General features: G+C 33.9%; 1 protein-coding gene across 1 annotated transcript in view; it reads left to right on the forward strand.

The window, feature by feature from the left end:
* TMC1 (transmembrane channel like 1) overlaps positions 1-19,253 on the forward strand; it is a 134,363-nt gene that overhangs the window by 18,376 nt on the left and 96,734 nt on the right. The window contains exons 5-6 of the mRNA XM_051972587.1: positions 10,103-10,193; positions 14,092-14,173. Of these exons, the coding sequence (XP_051828547.1) occupies positions 10,103-10,193; positions 14,092-14,173 (173 nt within the window). The remainder of the gene's footprint in view (positions 1-10,102; positions 10,194-14,091; positions 14,174-19,253) is intronic.

The raw sequence follows: 19,253 nt of genomic DNA on the forward strand, positions 1-19,253 counted from the left end.
TGCTTGTATAAGCACGTATACAGACATAAAATGTTATAAACGGGAATGTTGGATGTGGAGATTCAGCATTCCAGTTCTCTGGCACATTTTGTTATGTTTGAAATTTAGTATGGGTTGTGCGAGGGACTTTTTTTCCCCTATTATCCTGGGGCACAAGTTTGAATGAAACAGAATTCTAGGAAACATCAATATATTTTCTCCTGGAGTGCTAAATAGTTTTAATTTTCTCCACCTGACTCCATACCCACAGCTCTATATTTATAGAATCATAACTCAAGACAAACAAATATATTTTCTTTTGCCATCTATCAGTGACAAGGAGCTACACATGAATGTGCTCTGTGTTTTACAACACAACAGTTCTATATCAAACATGAGCAAATTTTAATGTTAGGTATTTATAATATACTACATAAAAGTACATTATATAGTCAGAATGAGTTGGAGAAGAGACTAGGAAGCTGGTGCATGTGCTGCCATTTACAATATTGAAAGCAGTTTTGTATAGACAGTGTGAAACCAAGGGGCCCACATTATTCGATTCATTACCAAAACATTATTTTCCTTTATTTTCAAAAATGCATTTGTTAAGTAAATATCTAATAACAAAAAAATCCTCATTGATATTCTCTCTCTCTTGTCTCTCTGTCTCTCTCTTTCACACACACACACACACACACACACACACACACACACACACACACCACCACACTTATTACTCTTAGACTTAATCAGGAAGTGGCCCATGGAGGACAAAATTTACAATGTTAGCTTATGATGGAATGTGTATATTTTTGTGATGGGATGGTTCTCCCTCAAAGAACTGACTCTTTTTTATGCCAAAAAATCCTATTTAACATTTTCAAATCTTTTTTTCTTGAATCTAGGACAGTAAAATCTTGGTTTCATCTGCTTTTTCTTTACTTAGGTGCTGGTTGATATAAAATGTCATTCTGTCAGTTCAACAAGCATTTATTAAGTGCCTATGATGTGCTATATATTGTGTTAAGGTCTGAGAAAACACAAAAACCCTTTCTTGAGGGAGTTTAAAAGTTTGATGGGGGAGACAATATTCATCATCAGTTCAATAACAATGTATAAATAAGAAATCCCAGGATAAACTGGAGTTAATCAGAGGGAAAGACTTTGTAGAAAATATGGATTTAGCTGTGACTTGAAGAAAGTCAGAGAAGCCAGCAGCTAGAAATAAGGAGAGAGAGAATTCCAGGCATGAGGGAGAGGCAGTGAAAATGCAGAGATAGGAGATGGAAACCCTTGTGAGTGAAATAGCAATGAAACATTATTTGAATTACTGAGTATGTGGAGAGGGATAAACTATAGAAAGAATGAAACGATAAGAATGGGGCAGGTTATGAAAGGCTTTGAATGCTAAAAAAAAATTTTATATTTGATCTTGAAAGAAATAGGAAGCTACTGGAGTAACATATTCAGACCTGTTCTTTAGGAAGATCAGTTTGAGAGTTTGACAGTTAAGATTCACTAGTAAGGAGAGATTTAAGGTACCAACCAGCAGATTATTGCAATAATGCAAACATGAAGTGATTAGGCTGTTGTTCTTTATTCTTGAAAAGGACCAAAATGACATCATTATGTTAGATTCAAGTTAGTGTATCCAATTGTGGCTGATCAGACCACGATAAGCTCAGAATTTAGGGCGCAGGTTGGACACAAATAGTCCCTATGGATATTTGGGGTGGCTTCTCTAATTTTGTGCATTTTGCTTTCTTCTGAGCTAATTCAAGTCTACTTTACTCATAGAGCACAGCATCCTCTCTGATGAGGGCATGAAGTGATGGACAGTCCTGTGCCAGTGTTTCCCATGTCATACAATCAGTGCTAATGTTCTTAGGAGAGACATTGAAAATGTCCTTATATGGATTTTTTTCTGACCACCCTCGGTAGTCACCTGAGTGAGTTCTCCATGTAATAGTCTTTTTGGCATTCAAACAGTGTAGCCAGACCAACAGAGTTATGCTTTCTGTAGCTGAGTTTAAATGTTTATGTGATTGATGGCAGTTGTCAAAGGGGAGTAGGAGAGACATATGAGAAATATTAGGAAGGTAAAATTGACAGATGAGAATATGGGAGGTGAGAGAGTGAGGAATAGAGAATAACACTAAGTTTTACACTCAGATAACTGGAAGGATGGTGATATCTTCAGTAATAGAGGAATTCTAAAAGGAGAAGAAATAATGGAGGAAAGATAAAATTCAGTTTTGGATATATTGAATCTGACACCCACTTTGAGATTTGAATCTTAGAGGTTAGGGGAAAGTTGGGCTGGATAACAAATCTGAAAATCATTAGAATAGAGACAATAAGAATCTATGGGAGCTTTTGAGATTACCAAGCAAAACAATAGATGAGGGAGAAGAGATGAAGGCTCAGGGTTGAACCCTGTGGGACCTCCATTGGTAGTAAGAGTGATATGAAAGAAAGTCCAGCAAAGAAGACTGACAAATAACAGGTGGGAAGAGAACCAGGAGAGTGTAAAATGTCACACCAACTAAAGAAAGAAAGTATAAAGGAAAGAGGTTATTAACGATGTCAAAAACTGCTGCAATGTCAAGAAGGGTGAAGACTGAGAAAATCCCATTAGATCCTACAAATTAGAAATCATTGTGAGTCTCTATGTTTCTGAGAAGATTCATGCCATGTTTTAAATTTCCTTAGGCAGGCAGCTAGAACATTCTTCCTTTTTTTTTTTTTTTTTTCTTCTCTTTCCAGAAGGAGAGAAGCAGAGCAGTTAAGGAAACACTAGGCTGAAGTGGGTAGATTGGACTAGAGAAGACAACATTGAACGGAGATATAATATAGCAGAGGCAGGGTAGGGGAAATTCACAGCCATTCATTACATGAAGAATTCCTGAAGTTTCAAACTCAAATATTGACAAATTATAATATGATAGAGATTACTTTGGCATCCATTCATTGCATGTTGAATCTCATAAGAGGAAATAGGATTATAAAAGAAAAAAAGATCATGAAGAGAGGAAGAAAATGATATAGCTAAGTGAGGGAAAGGTAAGGGAGAGAAACAGAGTTAGACAAAAACAAAAAGACAGGATAAGAGACAGAAAGGGAGAGAGACAGAAGCAGAGAGACAGAGATATAAGAGGTTGCCATTTACATCTTATGCTACACACATCAAAACTCACCAGCAAGCTAATTTTAGTATCCTATGAACTAACAAGCATCCTTCCTGATGGCCTTATACTCAGTATAAGATATAAGTATAAGATGTGTCCAAATCTTGCTTCTAATATGTACTAGCTACTTGACCCTGCCAAAGATATTGAACTTCATAGTACCTTAAACCATTTCTCTCATGCTCAAAAAAAAAAATAAGAGCCACCAACTTGCATATTAGAATCTTTCTAGGGTACATACTAACTTAGAACATCGCTTATCAATATCATCTATATTCTATTAAATTTTTGTTTATTTTGTTAAATGTTTCCCAATTAATTTTTTTTTCCTGAGGCATTTGGGATTAAGTGACTTGCCCAGAGTCACACAGCTAAGAAGTATTAAGTGTTTGAGACTGAATTTGAACTCAGATCCTCATGACTTCAGGGCTGGCATTTTATCCACTACACCATCTAGCTGCCCTCCCCCACCCCCCAATTAATTTTTGATCTGGTCTGAGTCATTCTTGGCTTATTATTGTCAATGGTTGATACTTCTACCAAAAGCAACTCGCTAAAACTGCAGATTACAAAGCAAACATTGAGCTACATTGGTAGATGGATTTTTTCTCTTTGAGTTCCCCATGTGAATGAAATCATTCACAAGTTGAATAAAAAAAAAATTGGCCTAAATAGAGCCAACAGAGGAGTAGTGGGCAGAGTTCTGGGCTTTGTCAAAAAGGCCAAAATTCCAATCTCTGCTTACATTAGTAATGTGAATCTGAATTAGTCACGTAAGCTTTGTGTGCCTCAGATTACTCCTCAGGGCTTTTCAATTAAGTGGTAGATAAGCTATGAGCTGTTCATATTTCCTCATGAAATCAAAGATCTTTATCTATATGGTAATTGCAATTAATTACCATGTTCTTGTTCATGAAGTTTGTAAAAGCCTCTCTCTTGAATCCTATCATAAGAATTGAGACATGATTCATATTTGAATCCCTTCAAGAATCTAAAACCAATATGTATTCACTTCTTTTCTCTATCTTCTGGTTTAGGAAAGTCAGCCAGTTACTATCTACTATCAACATGGCAGAAAGAATCAAAATTATTTTTTTAAGTTCACAGAGGCTTCTCTATATAATTAAACTTCCAAGGCTTCTTCCTAGATATGATTGGTAGCACAAAGTGGGAGAAATTATTTCCTGAGCTACAATATTCATCTGGGAATGAGGGAAAAGCAAATCATCTCCAGTTTCAAAGAACTAATAGTCAGCCTAATTGCATTTCCTTTGTATTTTTTCTTCCTAACTTCCCCACCTAACTTAGTGCCAAGTATAGTGCTATCTATTGATTTGATACTCAATCCACACTTGTCAAAAGAGTTACTGAAAACCAAACTATAAACCAATACAGCTGAATATACTTAACAAAGTTCACTTTTTAGTCCCTTTCAAGACTCTCAAAGGGATGATATTGTGCTGTTTTGTATTCCTCATACCTTTTACAAAATGCATTTTGAAATTTATGTTTTTGATAACGGTTATAATCACAATGGAGATTATAAAGAGGTGAAATGAGATAAACTGCTTAATCAGAATGGAGCTCAAGACAGCCAACACATTAGTATCATTTTGAAAAATAGCTCTCCTATTAACTGATGAAAACAAAAACAAAAACAAATTTTAAATTAGGGAGATGCCAAAACATCACTTTTTTACCAAACTCCATTGTTCCCAAGAAGTTATGATAGCATCATAGATCTAAAACTGGAAGAGTCCTTAGAAACCAATATTCCAATTCTCTCCTCTCTCACATTTTATAGATGTGGAAAGTGAGGCCTAGAAAGGTTAAAAGATTGCTTGAGAATGAGTAATTAAATTAGAAAGCATCAAAAGAAGCATTTAGGCTCAGGTCCTCTGATTCCATAGCCAATACGATTTAAAAATTTTTGTTTTAAACTTTTCCACCCTGTTAATGTGCATTTTTTCCCTCACTTATACCTCTCCCCTTCATTGGGAAGGGGAAAAAAAATTCTGAATTGGGATTACTGAAAAAAAAAATCCTTCAAAAATGTGTCTCTGTGTCAGGAGTTGGGTTAGGATCAATCAATGTTTTTTCTACTGGACCATCAAGCCAAATCACTTCAGTAGGAAGACACACACACACACACACACACACACACACACACACACACACACACACACACACGCCTTTGTAGCATAAAGTAGTAAACCTTTGTTGCAAGAGACTTCAGGCTAAAATACCCTTGTCTCATTTTATAGTATTGTGCTATGTAATTACTGGGGCCTCTGTAGCCTGACACCTGGATCCTTCTATCATGATCTCAAGTTCAGGGTTATTGCTTTTCCCCATATAGTAATTACACCCCTGGTTATTTAGTTCCAAGAACTGTTCACATTAAAGCTTAGTCTAAATAGACACCACAGAATGAGTTATTCTTGTGGGAAGAGGAAGTGGTGCTTTTTTGTTTTGCTCTGAGGTACCCTGATACATCCCCTATATATAATATAGACCTGAAATGAAAATTAGAATAAATAATTCCTTTTGTAAGTTTCTCCTTCCTCTTTTTGGTTTTGCATCTTCTTTAATGGGAAAATACCAAAAAAAATTCATTAGTTTCTTTCTTCCCTGTGGTTGTAATGTAATTTTGCTACAGGTATTTCACTCAGTTTAAATTTGTTATACTGGTGTAACTGGCTTTTTACTATCATGGGAATTCCATTGATTTTTCTGAAAAGTTAATGAACCATTGGGAAGTTTTCTGTACTATAAGATAAGAAAAAACAATAATACTATGGAGTCATATTACTAAAGAAAAATTTTCACTCATCTCTGAAATTTCTAGCAAAAAAGTTCAAAACATCAGAACATGTTTCTATTTTGCACTGAATGATGATTATGAAAATTTCAATATTTTACTAAAAAAATAGTAGTTCTTTTCAAATCTAAAATGAAAATACAGCTCAGCTAACTCAAAGTTCAACAAAGGGTATATCCTGAGTTGAGGAAGTGTTCAAGACTGCAGAGTATATAGAGAGTTTTCACTGTGTAATCAAAATTATATGCTATAAGTAAATTATCTATTTTGTCAGTTAGGAAAAAGTGTGTTTCCACAACTAACTGTGAAAGCCTTTTTCAAAGCCTAAGAAACTTTCTTGATCTAATTACCAACCCAACAAGCTTATCAATCTTGCATGAGGCCAGGTATTATTATCTTTAAGTAGACTCCCCATTAATTATTTGTCCTAGGGTCTGGGGTTACAACTCAGAGCTGTGCATATTGTTCTAGGGTTGGGTTGAGCATAGAAAGGTGGAGGCTGGATTACAGTTCTGGCATACCACTTTTATGGAGTACAATTCAAGAGGATCTTTGTCAGGAAGAATGTGGGCCAGTTTGAGGCTAGAATATTCTCAAATCTTATCAATAAATGCTTGTATATGAATGATCCTTATTACTTAGGATTATTAATAACTGATGCTTGATGAAGATTAATTACATAAACAATCGGAAATCTGTTGATATGTTCATTTTATAAATGCTTGCTAGAGAACTAACAGAAGACTATGTCAAACTTCATATATTAATTATAGTGACTTACATGAACTAATGAACATTTATGCCTAGTTATCATATAACATCAGATGACTATAAATTATGCTTAATTTAATTATAAAGCTAAATTCTATTCTTCATTTTGAATAGCTCATAGACCAGTGTCATTTGTTTGCAACTTAAAGCAATTAAAACACTGACAATAATAGTGAAGAAAATGTTGTAGGATCATCACAGTTTAGTTGCATGTTCAAATTTTTCCAATTGGAGACTTATTTAGAAAGTAACATAAAAATGATTTAAGACCAAGAGATGTCCTTTATATTCTTCTTATTTGGTATTATAGGTAGTCTTGATCTCTGATTTCCTCAATATAAGGAAATTCCAATGTAGAAATTTCCTCCACTGATAACATATTGGTAATTGTCTGTGATTTGTAGTTTTAAAGCAGCTTCTAAATTTTATAATCTTAAAAATTAAATGACTTGCCTCTGGCTATTGTTGAATCATTTTTTGGTCATGTTCAAATCTTTGTAACGCCATTTGGGGTTTTCTTGGCAAAGATACTGGAGTGGTTTGCCATTTCCTTCTCCAACTCATTTTACAGATGAAGAAACTGAGGCAAATAGAGTTAAATGACTTGCCCAGAGTCTCATGCCAGCTCTTCTATCTCCCAAAGTCTATCCAAACTCATGTTAATTTTTTCCATGATACTATCTATCCATCTCATTCTTTTTCATTTGGCTTCAATCTTTCCCATTGTGTGAATGTTTTCCAATGAGTCCCACTTCTCATTATGTAAGCAAAAATATTTAAGCTTCAGTCTGGGCTAAAATCTAATTTGGTCCACTTAGTTTTTCTTGTTCTGAAACCACCAACTGTATCAACCTCCAGCTCATAAGCATAGGCTTGTTTTGCAGATAAGAAAACTGAGGCAAGCAGCATTAAGTATCTTGCTCCAAATCATTTAGCTGATAAGTATTTGAGATGAGATTTCAGTCAGGCAGACAACTCCAGGCCCAACACTTTCATGCACTGCATGTTTCAACTACTGACAGATATATCTATATCTATATCTATATATCCATATGTCTATGTTTAGACACATAGATATGGATATATATCTATATCTGACCATGGGGATCACATAGAGTTGAACATGACTGAACCATAACTAGAAAAGCAACTCAAAGCTCATATTTTACCAATTTTGGAGGGGCAGGATCCAGATCAGTAATTCTATCTATATTGGCAATTCCCTCTACCAATGCAGATTGGCAATACCTCTATCATTTAAAGTCATAGAGAATTTTTATGGGACACTGAGAGGTTATGTGACTTCACATCATGTGATTCCTAAAACACAGATGTCTAGTAAATATTCTATTGCTTTGTACAAAGGAAATGTTTGATTGCTAATTGGTTGGTTCATATATCTAAGAAAATTTGAATTGGGTCTTCCTAATTTCATAGCTAACCTTCCATTCACTATACTATCTCATTTCTCACCCTACTATTAGTAGAACAATATTGATAGTACATTGTTAAATACCTAGAACTTAGGCAATATGTTTGTCTATATTATTATATGCTTTAATGGTATCTATATATCACATTCATCAAACTGTTTGAAGATTTTTATTTTCTTTTAAAACTCTAGACACTTTCCTTTATGAAAAAACATAACTCATAAAATAACAATGAAATTAATTATGTATATTTGTTTTATGTTTAATTTATGAAGTAAAGCAAGCATTTCCGTAATATAGTATAATAAAAAAGATAATTGCACATGAAACTACAAATCCTTTATGAGCAATTTATTATTCCTTTTAAATATATAATCATTATCATATAAGTTGATTTTTTTCTTCTCTCTCCCTTCTCTACAGATTAGGTCCAAATAAAAGGTGTGTATGTGTGTGTGTGTGTGTGTGTGTATGTGTGTGTGTGTGTGTGTGTGTGTGTGTGTGTGTGTGTAAAATTATTCCACATAATTTGCTACTAATTCTTTGAGTATTCAAATGATTACATATAGAAATACATATCATGTATTCCTTGTAATTTTGAGTAAAAAATCTACACAGAACTTCCATTTTTTGTAGGTTCAATTCATGTGCCAATGAATGGTTCATTTTTGAATATAAGCCAAAACTGTACCTATACAAAAACATGTATTTGAGGAAAACATAGCTAAAATTACTCCTGCTCAAGTAAAATAGGAGTTAAGAGGTAGACAATCTGGCCCCAACCAACCACAGTATACTTTCTGAAGAATCCAAAATTCAAGAATAAATGTTATTAGGCAGAATTGGACAACTTATTTTTGATTTTTTAAAATGCAGCCTTTTTCTGGAGTGCAAACTGGACAATTCATTTTTTGTGATGTCAATCTGCCCTAACTTTGTTCCCTGTTTCTGCCAATGAAAACCAGGAAATGAATCTGGCATTAAAATCGGCTCACAAACGGTCAAAATGTTGTGGAAATTTTTTTCATTTCCTTTATAGGTAAAGTGACAGAGTAGCCGAGGCCTGCCTTTTAGCTGTTTTCAGATATTTCCTTGTGTCATTTATATAAGCTATTGCTTGTAAGTCACAGGAACTGAAAAGTAGATTTTTCTTCCTAGGTAGAATTTGAAAGCTTGAAAGAATTTATATGTTATATTTAGCCATTAAAATAAGTGCAGATTCACATATAAGGATCTGAAAATTAGAAAATTAAATCAGCACAAATTAGAAAATTAAAAGCAAGTCCAAAATAAATTTGGAATATTATGACTTTTTTTTCTCTTTCTTTAAATACTTTTTTTGATTTAATTTTTATGAAGGAAGCTATGTCAGTTGAATAACATGGTCAGTAGATGACTATAGACATGCTTATGTTTGTTAGCCAACTCCTTGTCAAATTGAGTTTGAGTCCTTCCATTTCTGAAGTCAATGATTCTGATCTCTCACCCATAAAACACTCTTTGATGGTGGTTCTCTGGATGACATGACAAGAGACCTAGTCAGATTTCCAGGAGGTTTTGCAGACAATTACCACCTCAGTCTCATCCTTGGGATTTAGGAGTAGTGAAGGTATTGGGATCTTTTCACACTAATATATGCAAACATTAGTCATCTTTGGCTAGAGAGGATGTAAGTTGGAGCAAGATAAGTACAAATTACTACCACCACTACCCTGGAAAGTAGAATTGGTAGTTCCTCTATAACAATGATACTGTTAGATGGAAAAGTTCTTCAAATGTCCTAAAAGTATTGTTATATTTGAAGAAGTATTGTTATATATATATATATTTTTTAATTAGTTGAGGGGAGGTAATTTCCATCAGCTTATATTCCTCATCTTCTCTCTCTTTTTTTTTCCTCTTGCAAGAGAAGCCAAAGAATTTGTAAGTGCAAATGAAGGGGCACTTGGGAAAGGAAAAGGAAAACGATGGTTTGCATTCAAGATGATGATGAAAAAAGTAAGTATTTTTATAGATGGATTTTTTTCAGTAGTAAAAGATAAGTCTACATCTTCCTGTTAATTACACAACTTTTAAATATTATCCCTTACATGCTTATCCTTGGAAGCCAAAGAGACAGCCCAAGTTTCCAAACATACTTTGGCTGTTTTTAATACATCTAGAATACTAAAAGACCATTTAAATTTTCTCTGACAATCAATCTTTGTGGGGCAAGGAATGGGGAATGCAGAAGGATAGCACAATAGGCAGTAAGTACTTTGTTGTACATATTAGCTTTTCTGTCAAAGAAGCCCCAAATACTATTACAAATGTTAGTAGAATTCATGGAAAGAACAGTTGGTTTGGAGGAAAAAGGCTAGAGTTCTATCCTGGCTTTGCCATTGAGACTACAGATTTAGAGCTGGAAGAAAAAACTTTGGAGGTCATGTAGTGTTGGAATCTTTACCAACTGCTAACTCATTAGAGTTGATAGATTATTGATCTGATCTTACAAGAAGATGTTTTGGGCCAGAACCTGAAACAAGGTACTAAGTAGAACTAATTGATACAATGCTTGTGTTTGCAGCTTTACTCATTGAAGTTCACACGTTTGGGAAATTTCAGGGTTTAGTATGAGATATCTGAATTCACACCTCCCTTGAAGCTCTTAGGGCCAGAGAGCACCAGAAAACCCATAATCCCATTCTCTCAGAAGAGTCATATTTAAGCCCAGTGAAGAGAAATTCATTGGAATATTTTCCACTTGGCTGGCTGGTAGCAGAAGGAGAGTTTTCAGAGGAAGAAACTACAAGTCGAGAGTTCAGTGGAAGACTGAGAAAGCTCTCTCAGAGGCACAACCAGATTCATCTTCATCTCACACCACTGTGGTGTCTGGGCTCCTGCACTTCCCCCACTGAGACCAAGCTGGTCTGAAAGACTCACCAGAAAGCTAGCCGAGACCCAAGTGAAGGAGACAAGAGATTCATTCCATCTTTGTGCTGGCTGGAAGCTGAAGAAAGCAGAGGCAGAGGCTGAAGGACAAAACGTTTGGATTTGGAGACATTCAGAGGGAGCTCTTAGAACCAAGCAGAGAGAGAGGCCTCAACTAACCAGGCCACTTTGGAAGGAGAAAATAAACGTTTGTATTTTTACCAGCTGGCTGCATTTTGGGTGATTATTACTTTGAACTGAAACTAAGGCTGCCTCCAAGAAAACCTCTCCGAGAAACCTGCACCTCTCCCAGAGAGAACCATCATATTTATTACATATTTTAAAGAAGAAAAAGATCACCACAATGTAGTCCTCATTTTACAGAGGAAAGTGCAGAGAGGAAAGATATCTTGCTCAAGGTGACAAAGGTAGCTAGTGGGAGATTTGGGAAGGGAACCTATTCTTGCTGACCCCACATCCAATTCTCTTTTTCCTGTACCATGGTACAGGAAAATTTTTACCCTGCTTGCCAGGGATATGCTATTTACATCTGTGACCTTGGGCTTCTTTTCACGGAATTATGATTAGACAACCAGCAAGGTTAAAGGATTTGCCCAAGATAAAAAGCAGTAGCAACCAACCATCAAAAATAAAGCTGAACCTAGGTCCTCAGACCTCAGATCTAGAACACAAAACTTATACCACAATGTATCTCTGTGTCAAGTAATGTCAAATCATATGTTAAGGGTCTACTAATATTAAGTACCCAAGAACTTTGCTGAGTACTAGAGATACAAAGAAAGATACAAAATTTTTTTTTCTTTTAGGAGCTCACAATTTAGCTTGGTCAAATCACAATCTTCTCTGAATCTCTTTTCATTGTAAAATGAGGAAGTTAGACAAAGTCATCTGTAAAATGTTTCAAAAACTCAATTCTATTGATTGTGGGGAAACTTACATAAAGTTCTCTAAAATAATAGGTCAGAAGCCAAGGGATCTAAATGTCTATCTGCCTATAAAGTTAGGCCTTCTCTCTCACACTTGCAGATTTATTTGCTTTCTCTGTTGTAAAAGTTGTTTTATACCACTGATGCTTCCAGAAGAGAAAGCAAATGCACTATTCTGAAGAGGTTACTGTTTGACATTCAAATCTTTTCTTAAAGGTGGGGCAAATGAGACACTTTTCTTAGGAACATGAAGCTTAAGAGTGCTGAAAAATATATGTCTCCAATCTTATTAACTCAAGTAGGCCATGCCATTGGGATAGAATATTTTTTCTGTAGATGCAAAATTAGCTAGGATATTAGATAGATTAGATAGGAAAATAGGGGTAAAACCAGATGCCTGCTGTTATCTTCCGGCACCTGGTTTTACCCCTATTTTCCTATTTTCCAATGAGACTACAAGGTAAACTTTCCTACTTTCCAGGGATATGCTATATAACTCTATATAAACGCTTAACTACTTGCTAATAAAAAATAATTTACACAGGACACATTTTTGTTTCATTGAATTAGGAACAGCTTGTCTATCACTTTCTTAATTCTAGATAATCAATAAAACAATAAACCAAGTTCTGATTTTTAATGTTGGCAGATTTCTGAAGTGTAAATGCATACACTGAAATTTTAATTTGTGCAAGCTATTTGGAGCAGACTCCAGTATACCCTTGCTGTTTCTTACACATTTTAATTAGTTTCTTCCTTTAATCTATGCTAAATCAATTAATCATTTAAGTATTCAATCACAGGGCAGCTAGATATTTCAGTAGAGCTCTGTACCTGAACCTGAGTTCAAATACAGTCTCATACACTTACTTAGCTCTATGATCCTGGGCAAATCACTTAACCTATGCCTGCCTCAGTTTCCTCATCTTTAAAATGAGAATAACAATAGCACTTATCTCTTCAGATTACTGCACGAATCAAATAAGATAATTGTAAAGTGTTTGACATTGTACCTGATACATAGCTTTTTATAAATATTAGCTCTTTTAAAAATCCTTACTATACAATGGGCTCTAAAAATACAATGACAAAAGTGAAATAGTCCTTGATCTTAGAGAACTTATATTCTATTAGGGAAGACCAGTTGTGAATATATGAATATATACCAAATAGATTCAAGGCAATATTGGAGGGGAGGACACCAATAGCTGATGGGAAATGAGGAACATCTTCAAGGAGGGGCTGGAGCTAAGTTCGAAGTGGAAAATAATGCACAATTTTGGATATGTTTGCTTTGGAAATGTTTGCTTATGATTTTACACCATAGACCTAACTTGTTGTTGGTTTAGTTCTGTCTGTGTAATGGTATGGAATTCTGGAATTCTTTGCACTTCTCTGAAACAAGTAAAGAATAAGTTAGAATTGGTTTAAGACTCAGATGATCTGAGTTCTTGTTCTAGTTCTGTCATTAACTCACAATGTGACCTGAGACAGAGTGTCATTTTTCTCATGAGGGATTTGGACTAGTTGACCTCTAAGATTCTTCCTATGTTCACCTTCTATGATTCCCTAATTCTCATCTTATCCACATAAAGATTCCCCCCAGACTGGAGATTGAAAAGTATCTGTTATTTAATCAATTAATTACTCAATAAGCATTTTTAAGTGCTTACAATGTTAGATTTATATTTATATATATGTATGTACACACACATGCATGTGTACATATATATGCATATATATATATATAAAACAGTTCTTGTCCCCAAGGACCTTACAATCTACTCCATATTATGCTCTCCTCCACTGAATTGACCAAATGTATTCTTGCCTTGGAATAGGGGTGGGTGGTGGATAAAGGGCTTTGGAACTTCATGTTTTATTTCCTCTTACTTTGCAAGAATTTCTTCTTACTTTGCAAGAAGGCTGAGCATTCCATGTCACACACTTGATATGGCATGTAGTCTTAGTGGAGTTCATGCTTCATTTGATTTGACTTTCAACACTTTGAAAACCAATGTTGTGTTTTTCCTTTTCAGAAATGGGCAAAATTTCTTCGTGATTTTGAAATCTTCAAGCAGGCATGTATACCATGGGAAAATAAAATCAAAGCTGTTGAAAGTAAGTGCTCATTAAATCATAATGGTGATGGGAAGGGAAGAATAGAAGGAAGATTGCCTAAGATAAACTATTGATTTCAGCCAGACTTGCTAAGTTTGTAAAATGCCTTTCCCTCTCTTTGACCCATTAGAAAGAAAAAAGAAAAAAAACAAACCAACAACATTTTTTATAGCCATCTTTTTCATGCTGTGAAGCTTCCTAGAATATAAATAACTATACATATTATGTATGTATCAACCCAGGAAAAAGAATCATTTAGCTCCACTCTCACTTCTTAGATTAAAACTTATCTTTTCTGATGTGACTTTGTGTTTTCTTTCTGCTCTGCAAAAGGTGAACGATACCTCAGCATATGTTTGTTTTAGTAGAGATTTTATTTTTATGACAAATATAACATTACATGTCTGTGATTCCTATGAATATGATACAATAATTCTAATAACTAATAGTGACATTTTTAATAAAAGGGAATCTCTTTTAGGGATCATTTTAAAATTTCTGCCATATAGTATATATTGATAAGATAGGAAGCAGTCATACAAATAATGGAGAAAATCAATTTTCTAATAAAGACATTTAATAAGTACTTCTGGATTTTAAGACAGATTCCAGTACTTTAAAGTTAATTAATTTAAAAAAAATTATTTTGATACATCAATTCTTAAAAAAACACTTGCCTTTCCCTTAGAAATAAAGATAAGTTTTTAAAACTTCTTCATGAAGAAACTTCTAATAAATGTCAGCCTTTTTCTATAACTTATAATCTTAAAGGGTTATAGGATTTTCTATGGCACTGAGAAGTAAAGTGATCTGTTCAGGGTTGCACAACCAATGTGTGGGTCAAAGGTAGATTTAAACCAATCTTCCTGTTCTAAGACCAATGTTCTATCCATTTTATTATGCCCTTTAAAAAAGGCAAAGTATAAAAACATCTAATCTAGAGAGATGATAACTGCCAGCAAATGTTACTTCCCACTCTTACCATTTACCATTTTTAATGGACCACATACAAGTGTTGGGTTTTTTAATCTCTATTATTGAGAACTAATGCTCATTGTATTTGACCTGAATTATGTTGTTTTGAGTCACTGAAGTGATTTCAGTCATTATGTATATTGTGCTTTTGGTTCTGCTCTCCTTATTCTTCATCAGGAGTTAATTTGGTAGCCTTTAAGTAATTTCCTTAATTATCGAGGGAATTCAAGAAAATAAAGAAATAATTTTTATTGAAAGCCCAAATCAAAAAGTTACAGCTTTATCTTGTTGCAATTTCCTAATGTTTCGATATCCAGGGATTTTGAATAGGATCTGATTCTTATTCCCACATACCCTTTCTCTCTAAAAATTGGGGGGGAGGGGGAAAGGACTTCTTTCTGGTTAAGTAAAATAGTATGTAATTAAAATAGTGACTCAATAAAAAGATAACCTAGATGATACTTCCTTGATATGATTGGATAATTTTTAGTAATGTGTGACTCTCTTTGGTCTCTGGTCCTAGTTCTTGTTTCAAAATGGAAACAATTTAAATTACTAAATTAATCATAGCTCATTTTTATCTGAGGTATGGTAGAAAGAGTACTAGAGTCAAAGGGTCTAGGTTTAAATTTCAGCCATGTCATTTACTATCTGTGTGATCTTAATCAAGTCACATGATATTTTGATTCTGTTTCTTCATGTTATGTGAAAGATTTTGACTAGTTGAACCTTAAGCTCTAAATCTCTGGTATAGTATTTTAGTTTGTAAAACATTTTTCTCATAACTGTTGAGACAAGTGCTGTATCATTGTGTCCTTTTCATAGACATGTAACCTGAGGCTAAAAAAGATTAAGCAACTGAATTGTTCAAAACCACAGAAGTGGTAAATAGTAAGTGCTAGAATGGAGATTTGAAGCCAATAGTCCTGTCTTAATTACAAGATTTTTCTACCATATCATGGAAGTGACACGTTAAGCATTTCAAAACAAGATATACAGTGGATGCTTTTGGCAACATCTTCACAGCAATATTATGTAGCAACTCAATTAATCCTTCCAGGTCTCTTCACAACCTTCAGATTCTATGATTCTATTAGAACCACCACTGGTTTTAGAGGAGAGAAATTCTACTCTCAATGCTGCATTGACTAGAAATGTGATTTTTAGGCAAGCCATTTGTTTTCTTCCTCTGGAAAATAAAAGAGTTGGTTTAAGTAATCTCCAAATTCCTTTTGGATAGTTTTGCATTTTTCTGGTGAATTTAAGATATGTGAAATTCAGATAAGTTGGGAAACAACTTTATGTTGTGACCTTGATAGAGAAAACCTTGATTTTTCTAATTCATTAAGGAATTCATTTAGCTTCAGCTAAAAGCTATGGGAAATTCTAGGCTGCTCAAACTTGTCATATAATGAATTTAAGTCTTTAGTTAGAGGCATTTCTTATTGTTTCCATACCTTTCATGCTCATGGACATTGCTGCCTTATTCATCCCATTCAACACCACACATGCTTAGTTGTTTTGTTTCTTGTTCATTCCTATTGTAACATCTTGGCAAAGTCTAGGCTCAAGAATATGAGCCTCCAGAGTAAAAACAATCCAGAGGAATTTGTTTATTATCAATGATTTAGTCTGTCAACCTAATCTCTTCTGATACGATATGATTGTAGTCTTCTGGAAGCTATCTCTTATTGACTTGCACCTCTAATCCTGTAGGTGACCAATGAATTTTGTGCCACTTCTTCAAGGTTGCATCTTGCCACCCATCTTATATTCGCCTGAGTTTTTTCAGATAAAAGGCTTGTCAATAATGAAAATATACATTCCTTAAAACAAAGCTTAATCTAACAAGGTTATTTTAAGTACTATTAAGGAGTTTTCAATTTCCCATCCTTGACCTGAACTAGTTGCTTCCCAGAAGTGCCGCTCCTCTATAACTCCATCCCCTTTCTTGTCTCCAGTGATCTCAGCTCTTGGAAAAGTCTTAGCTACCAGGACATCTATAGCAAAAATGAATTACTTAAATAAGAATGGGCTTTTCCCATCTTTATGATCTAGCCAGATTTTCTTGTGAAGATGTCTAACTCATTTATAATGGGACTTTACTTCATTTGTATAAAACTAAGCTATATTTATTAACTGACCTATTACAGAGAATTTTATAGGACAAATTTCTACATCTGTTCATGAAAAGCATATCTATGGCATATATATGGCAAAGAAGGTCAGGATTCATATATCTCACAGTCCTTATGATCACACATGCCCTACACACACAACAGCTATAGGATGTTTCTCTCAGGGGCATTTTATTTTACCATAATTAGTCATATAATGAAATGACTTGAAGCAACAATTTCTAGATTTCTTGCATATGTACTGATTTTTGCATGAGGTGATTTTTTTCTATAAATACAAAATTTTTAACTACTAAAATATGAAATTTTAACTATAAAAAACATCACATTTAACTTATGACTTCCCAAACTATTAAATAAAAATTATAAGGAGAACATATTATTTTAACTGATAGCTGAAATAAAACATATACAACTAACTTCCTAGGTTCTATTTAGAAGTTGTCCTATCAAATTAAGACAAATTCATAAACTGACACCCAAAACATTTTAATTCAATTTTAAAAATTGTTAATTGCTTACTAAATTCAATGTAGATTATGGAGATGGAAAATGAAAAAATATTTTCTGTGTCTAGGAACCTAGATTTTTACCTAGGAAATATATATGAAAGATATAATTCAGAAAGGGAATTTGAATGATGAGGGAAAGAACCCAATACAAGGAAGAAGCTGAGTTGAATCCTGGATTATACCTATAGTTTGGGGACATTATTTTAATAGTAGTGCAAAAGATGGACTAGAGAAGGAATCTGGATGTATGAATGACTTGACTAAGCAATCAAATGGTCAGTTTCATATGTTTAAGCAAGGAAAAGATCACATTTGAAATAGTATCATGATGCTGTGAAAAGAAGCTTGGATTTGAAATCAGTGAGATTTCTGCTCTGATCCTACTTCTATTATTTCCTGCCTATATGATTGTGAGCAAATCATAGAGCCTACCTTTCTGGGTCTATTTCTCATCTATAGAAGGAAAGGGTTGGACCAGATCAGTGGTTCTGAAAGTGTGGTCCAGAGAATCCTGGGGGTCTCTGAAGTCCTTTCAGAGGGTCTACAAATTCAAAATTAGTTTTTATTTCTAATATTGTACATATCTATAAATATAACCCACATAAGTAAAAACTCTTTGAACAGATCCCTAGTAGTTTTTAATGGTATAAAGATAGTAAAAACAAAAGTCTGAGAACCATTGCACTAGATGACCCTAAGTTCTCATATAGCTATAAGTCTATACTTCCAGAATTTGATTATTTTATGATTACTGGACAGCAAACCATCAGAGTCAGATGGGAAAAAAAATCCAGCTATTTACCAAATTCCTAGGAAATATATCTTTTAATAAATTGCCTACATAGTCTTTTTTTGGGGGGAATACTTAATCTTATAACAACTTCACTTAAAATATTGAAACTGGAAGGCACTGTTGTGTGAAGATTGAATTTTTTAATAGAAATTGCTTGCTATTCCAATGGTGACTGAAAATCTATGGACAGGGTAAGAAAAAAAAACTTGAAAAATATATACCTCAGAGCTCTTCACAGAGATTCTTAAAGAAACTGACTGGTATTTTGATTTCCAAAGGGTTTTATTGGCATACTAAGCTTGTGAAAGGCATAAGCATAAAATCCAAGGGTTACCCACAGGTATTAACAATATTTTGCTGAACAGCTTTCTGAAGACTTTTGACACTTTGAACTCTGGAAAGCTTAACTTATTTGAAATCCAAATTAGTATTTCAGCACTTTAGAGATTAAATAATTTCCCCTCTTTAAAAATATTAAGTTTTTATTTTTATATCATATTCATTAAACATTTTCTTTTTCATTTGAATTCAATGCATATCAATTAAAAAGAATATTTTCACATACTAAATGGAAAAGGAAAAGAAGATAGATAAAACTATGAATCTCTTTATGTACTTTTTTTAACTTTTAATAATTATATATTCAACATTTAAAATATGTA

Source organism: Antechinus flavipes, chromosome 1 (assembly GCF_016432865.1).
Source record: "Antechinus flavipes isolate AdamAnt ecotype Samford, QLD, Australia chromosome 1, AdamAnt_v2, whole genome shotgun sequence".
NCBI lineage: Eukaryota > Metazoa > Chordata > Mammalia > Dasyuromorphia > Dasyuridae > Antechinus > Antechinus flavipes.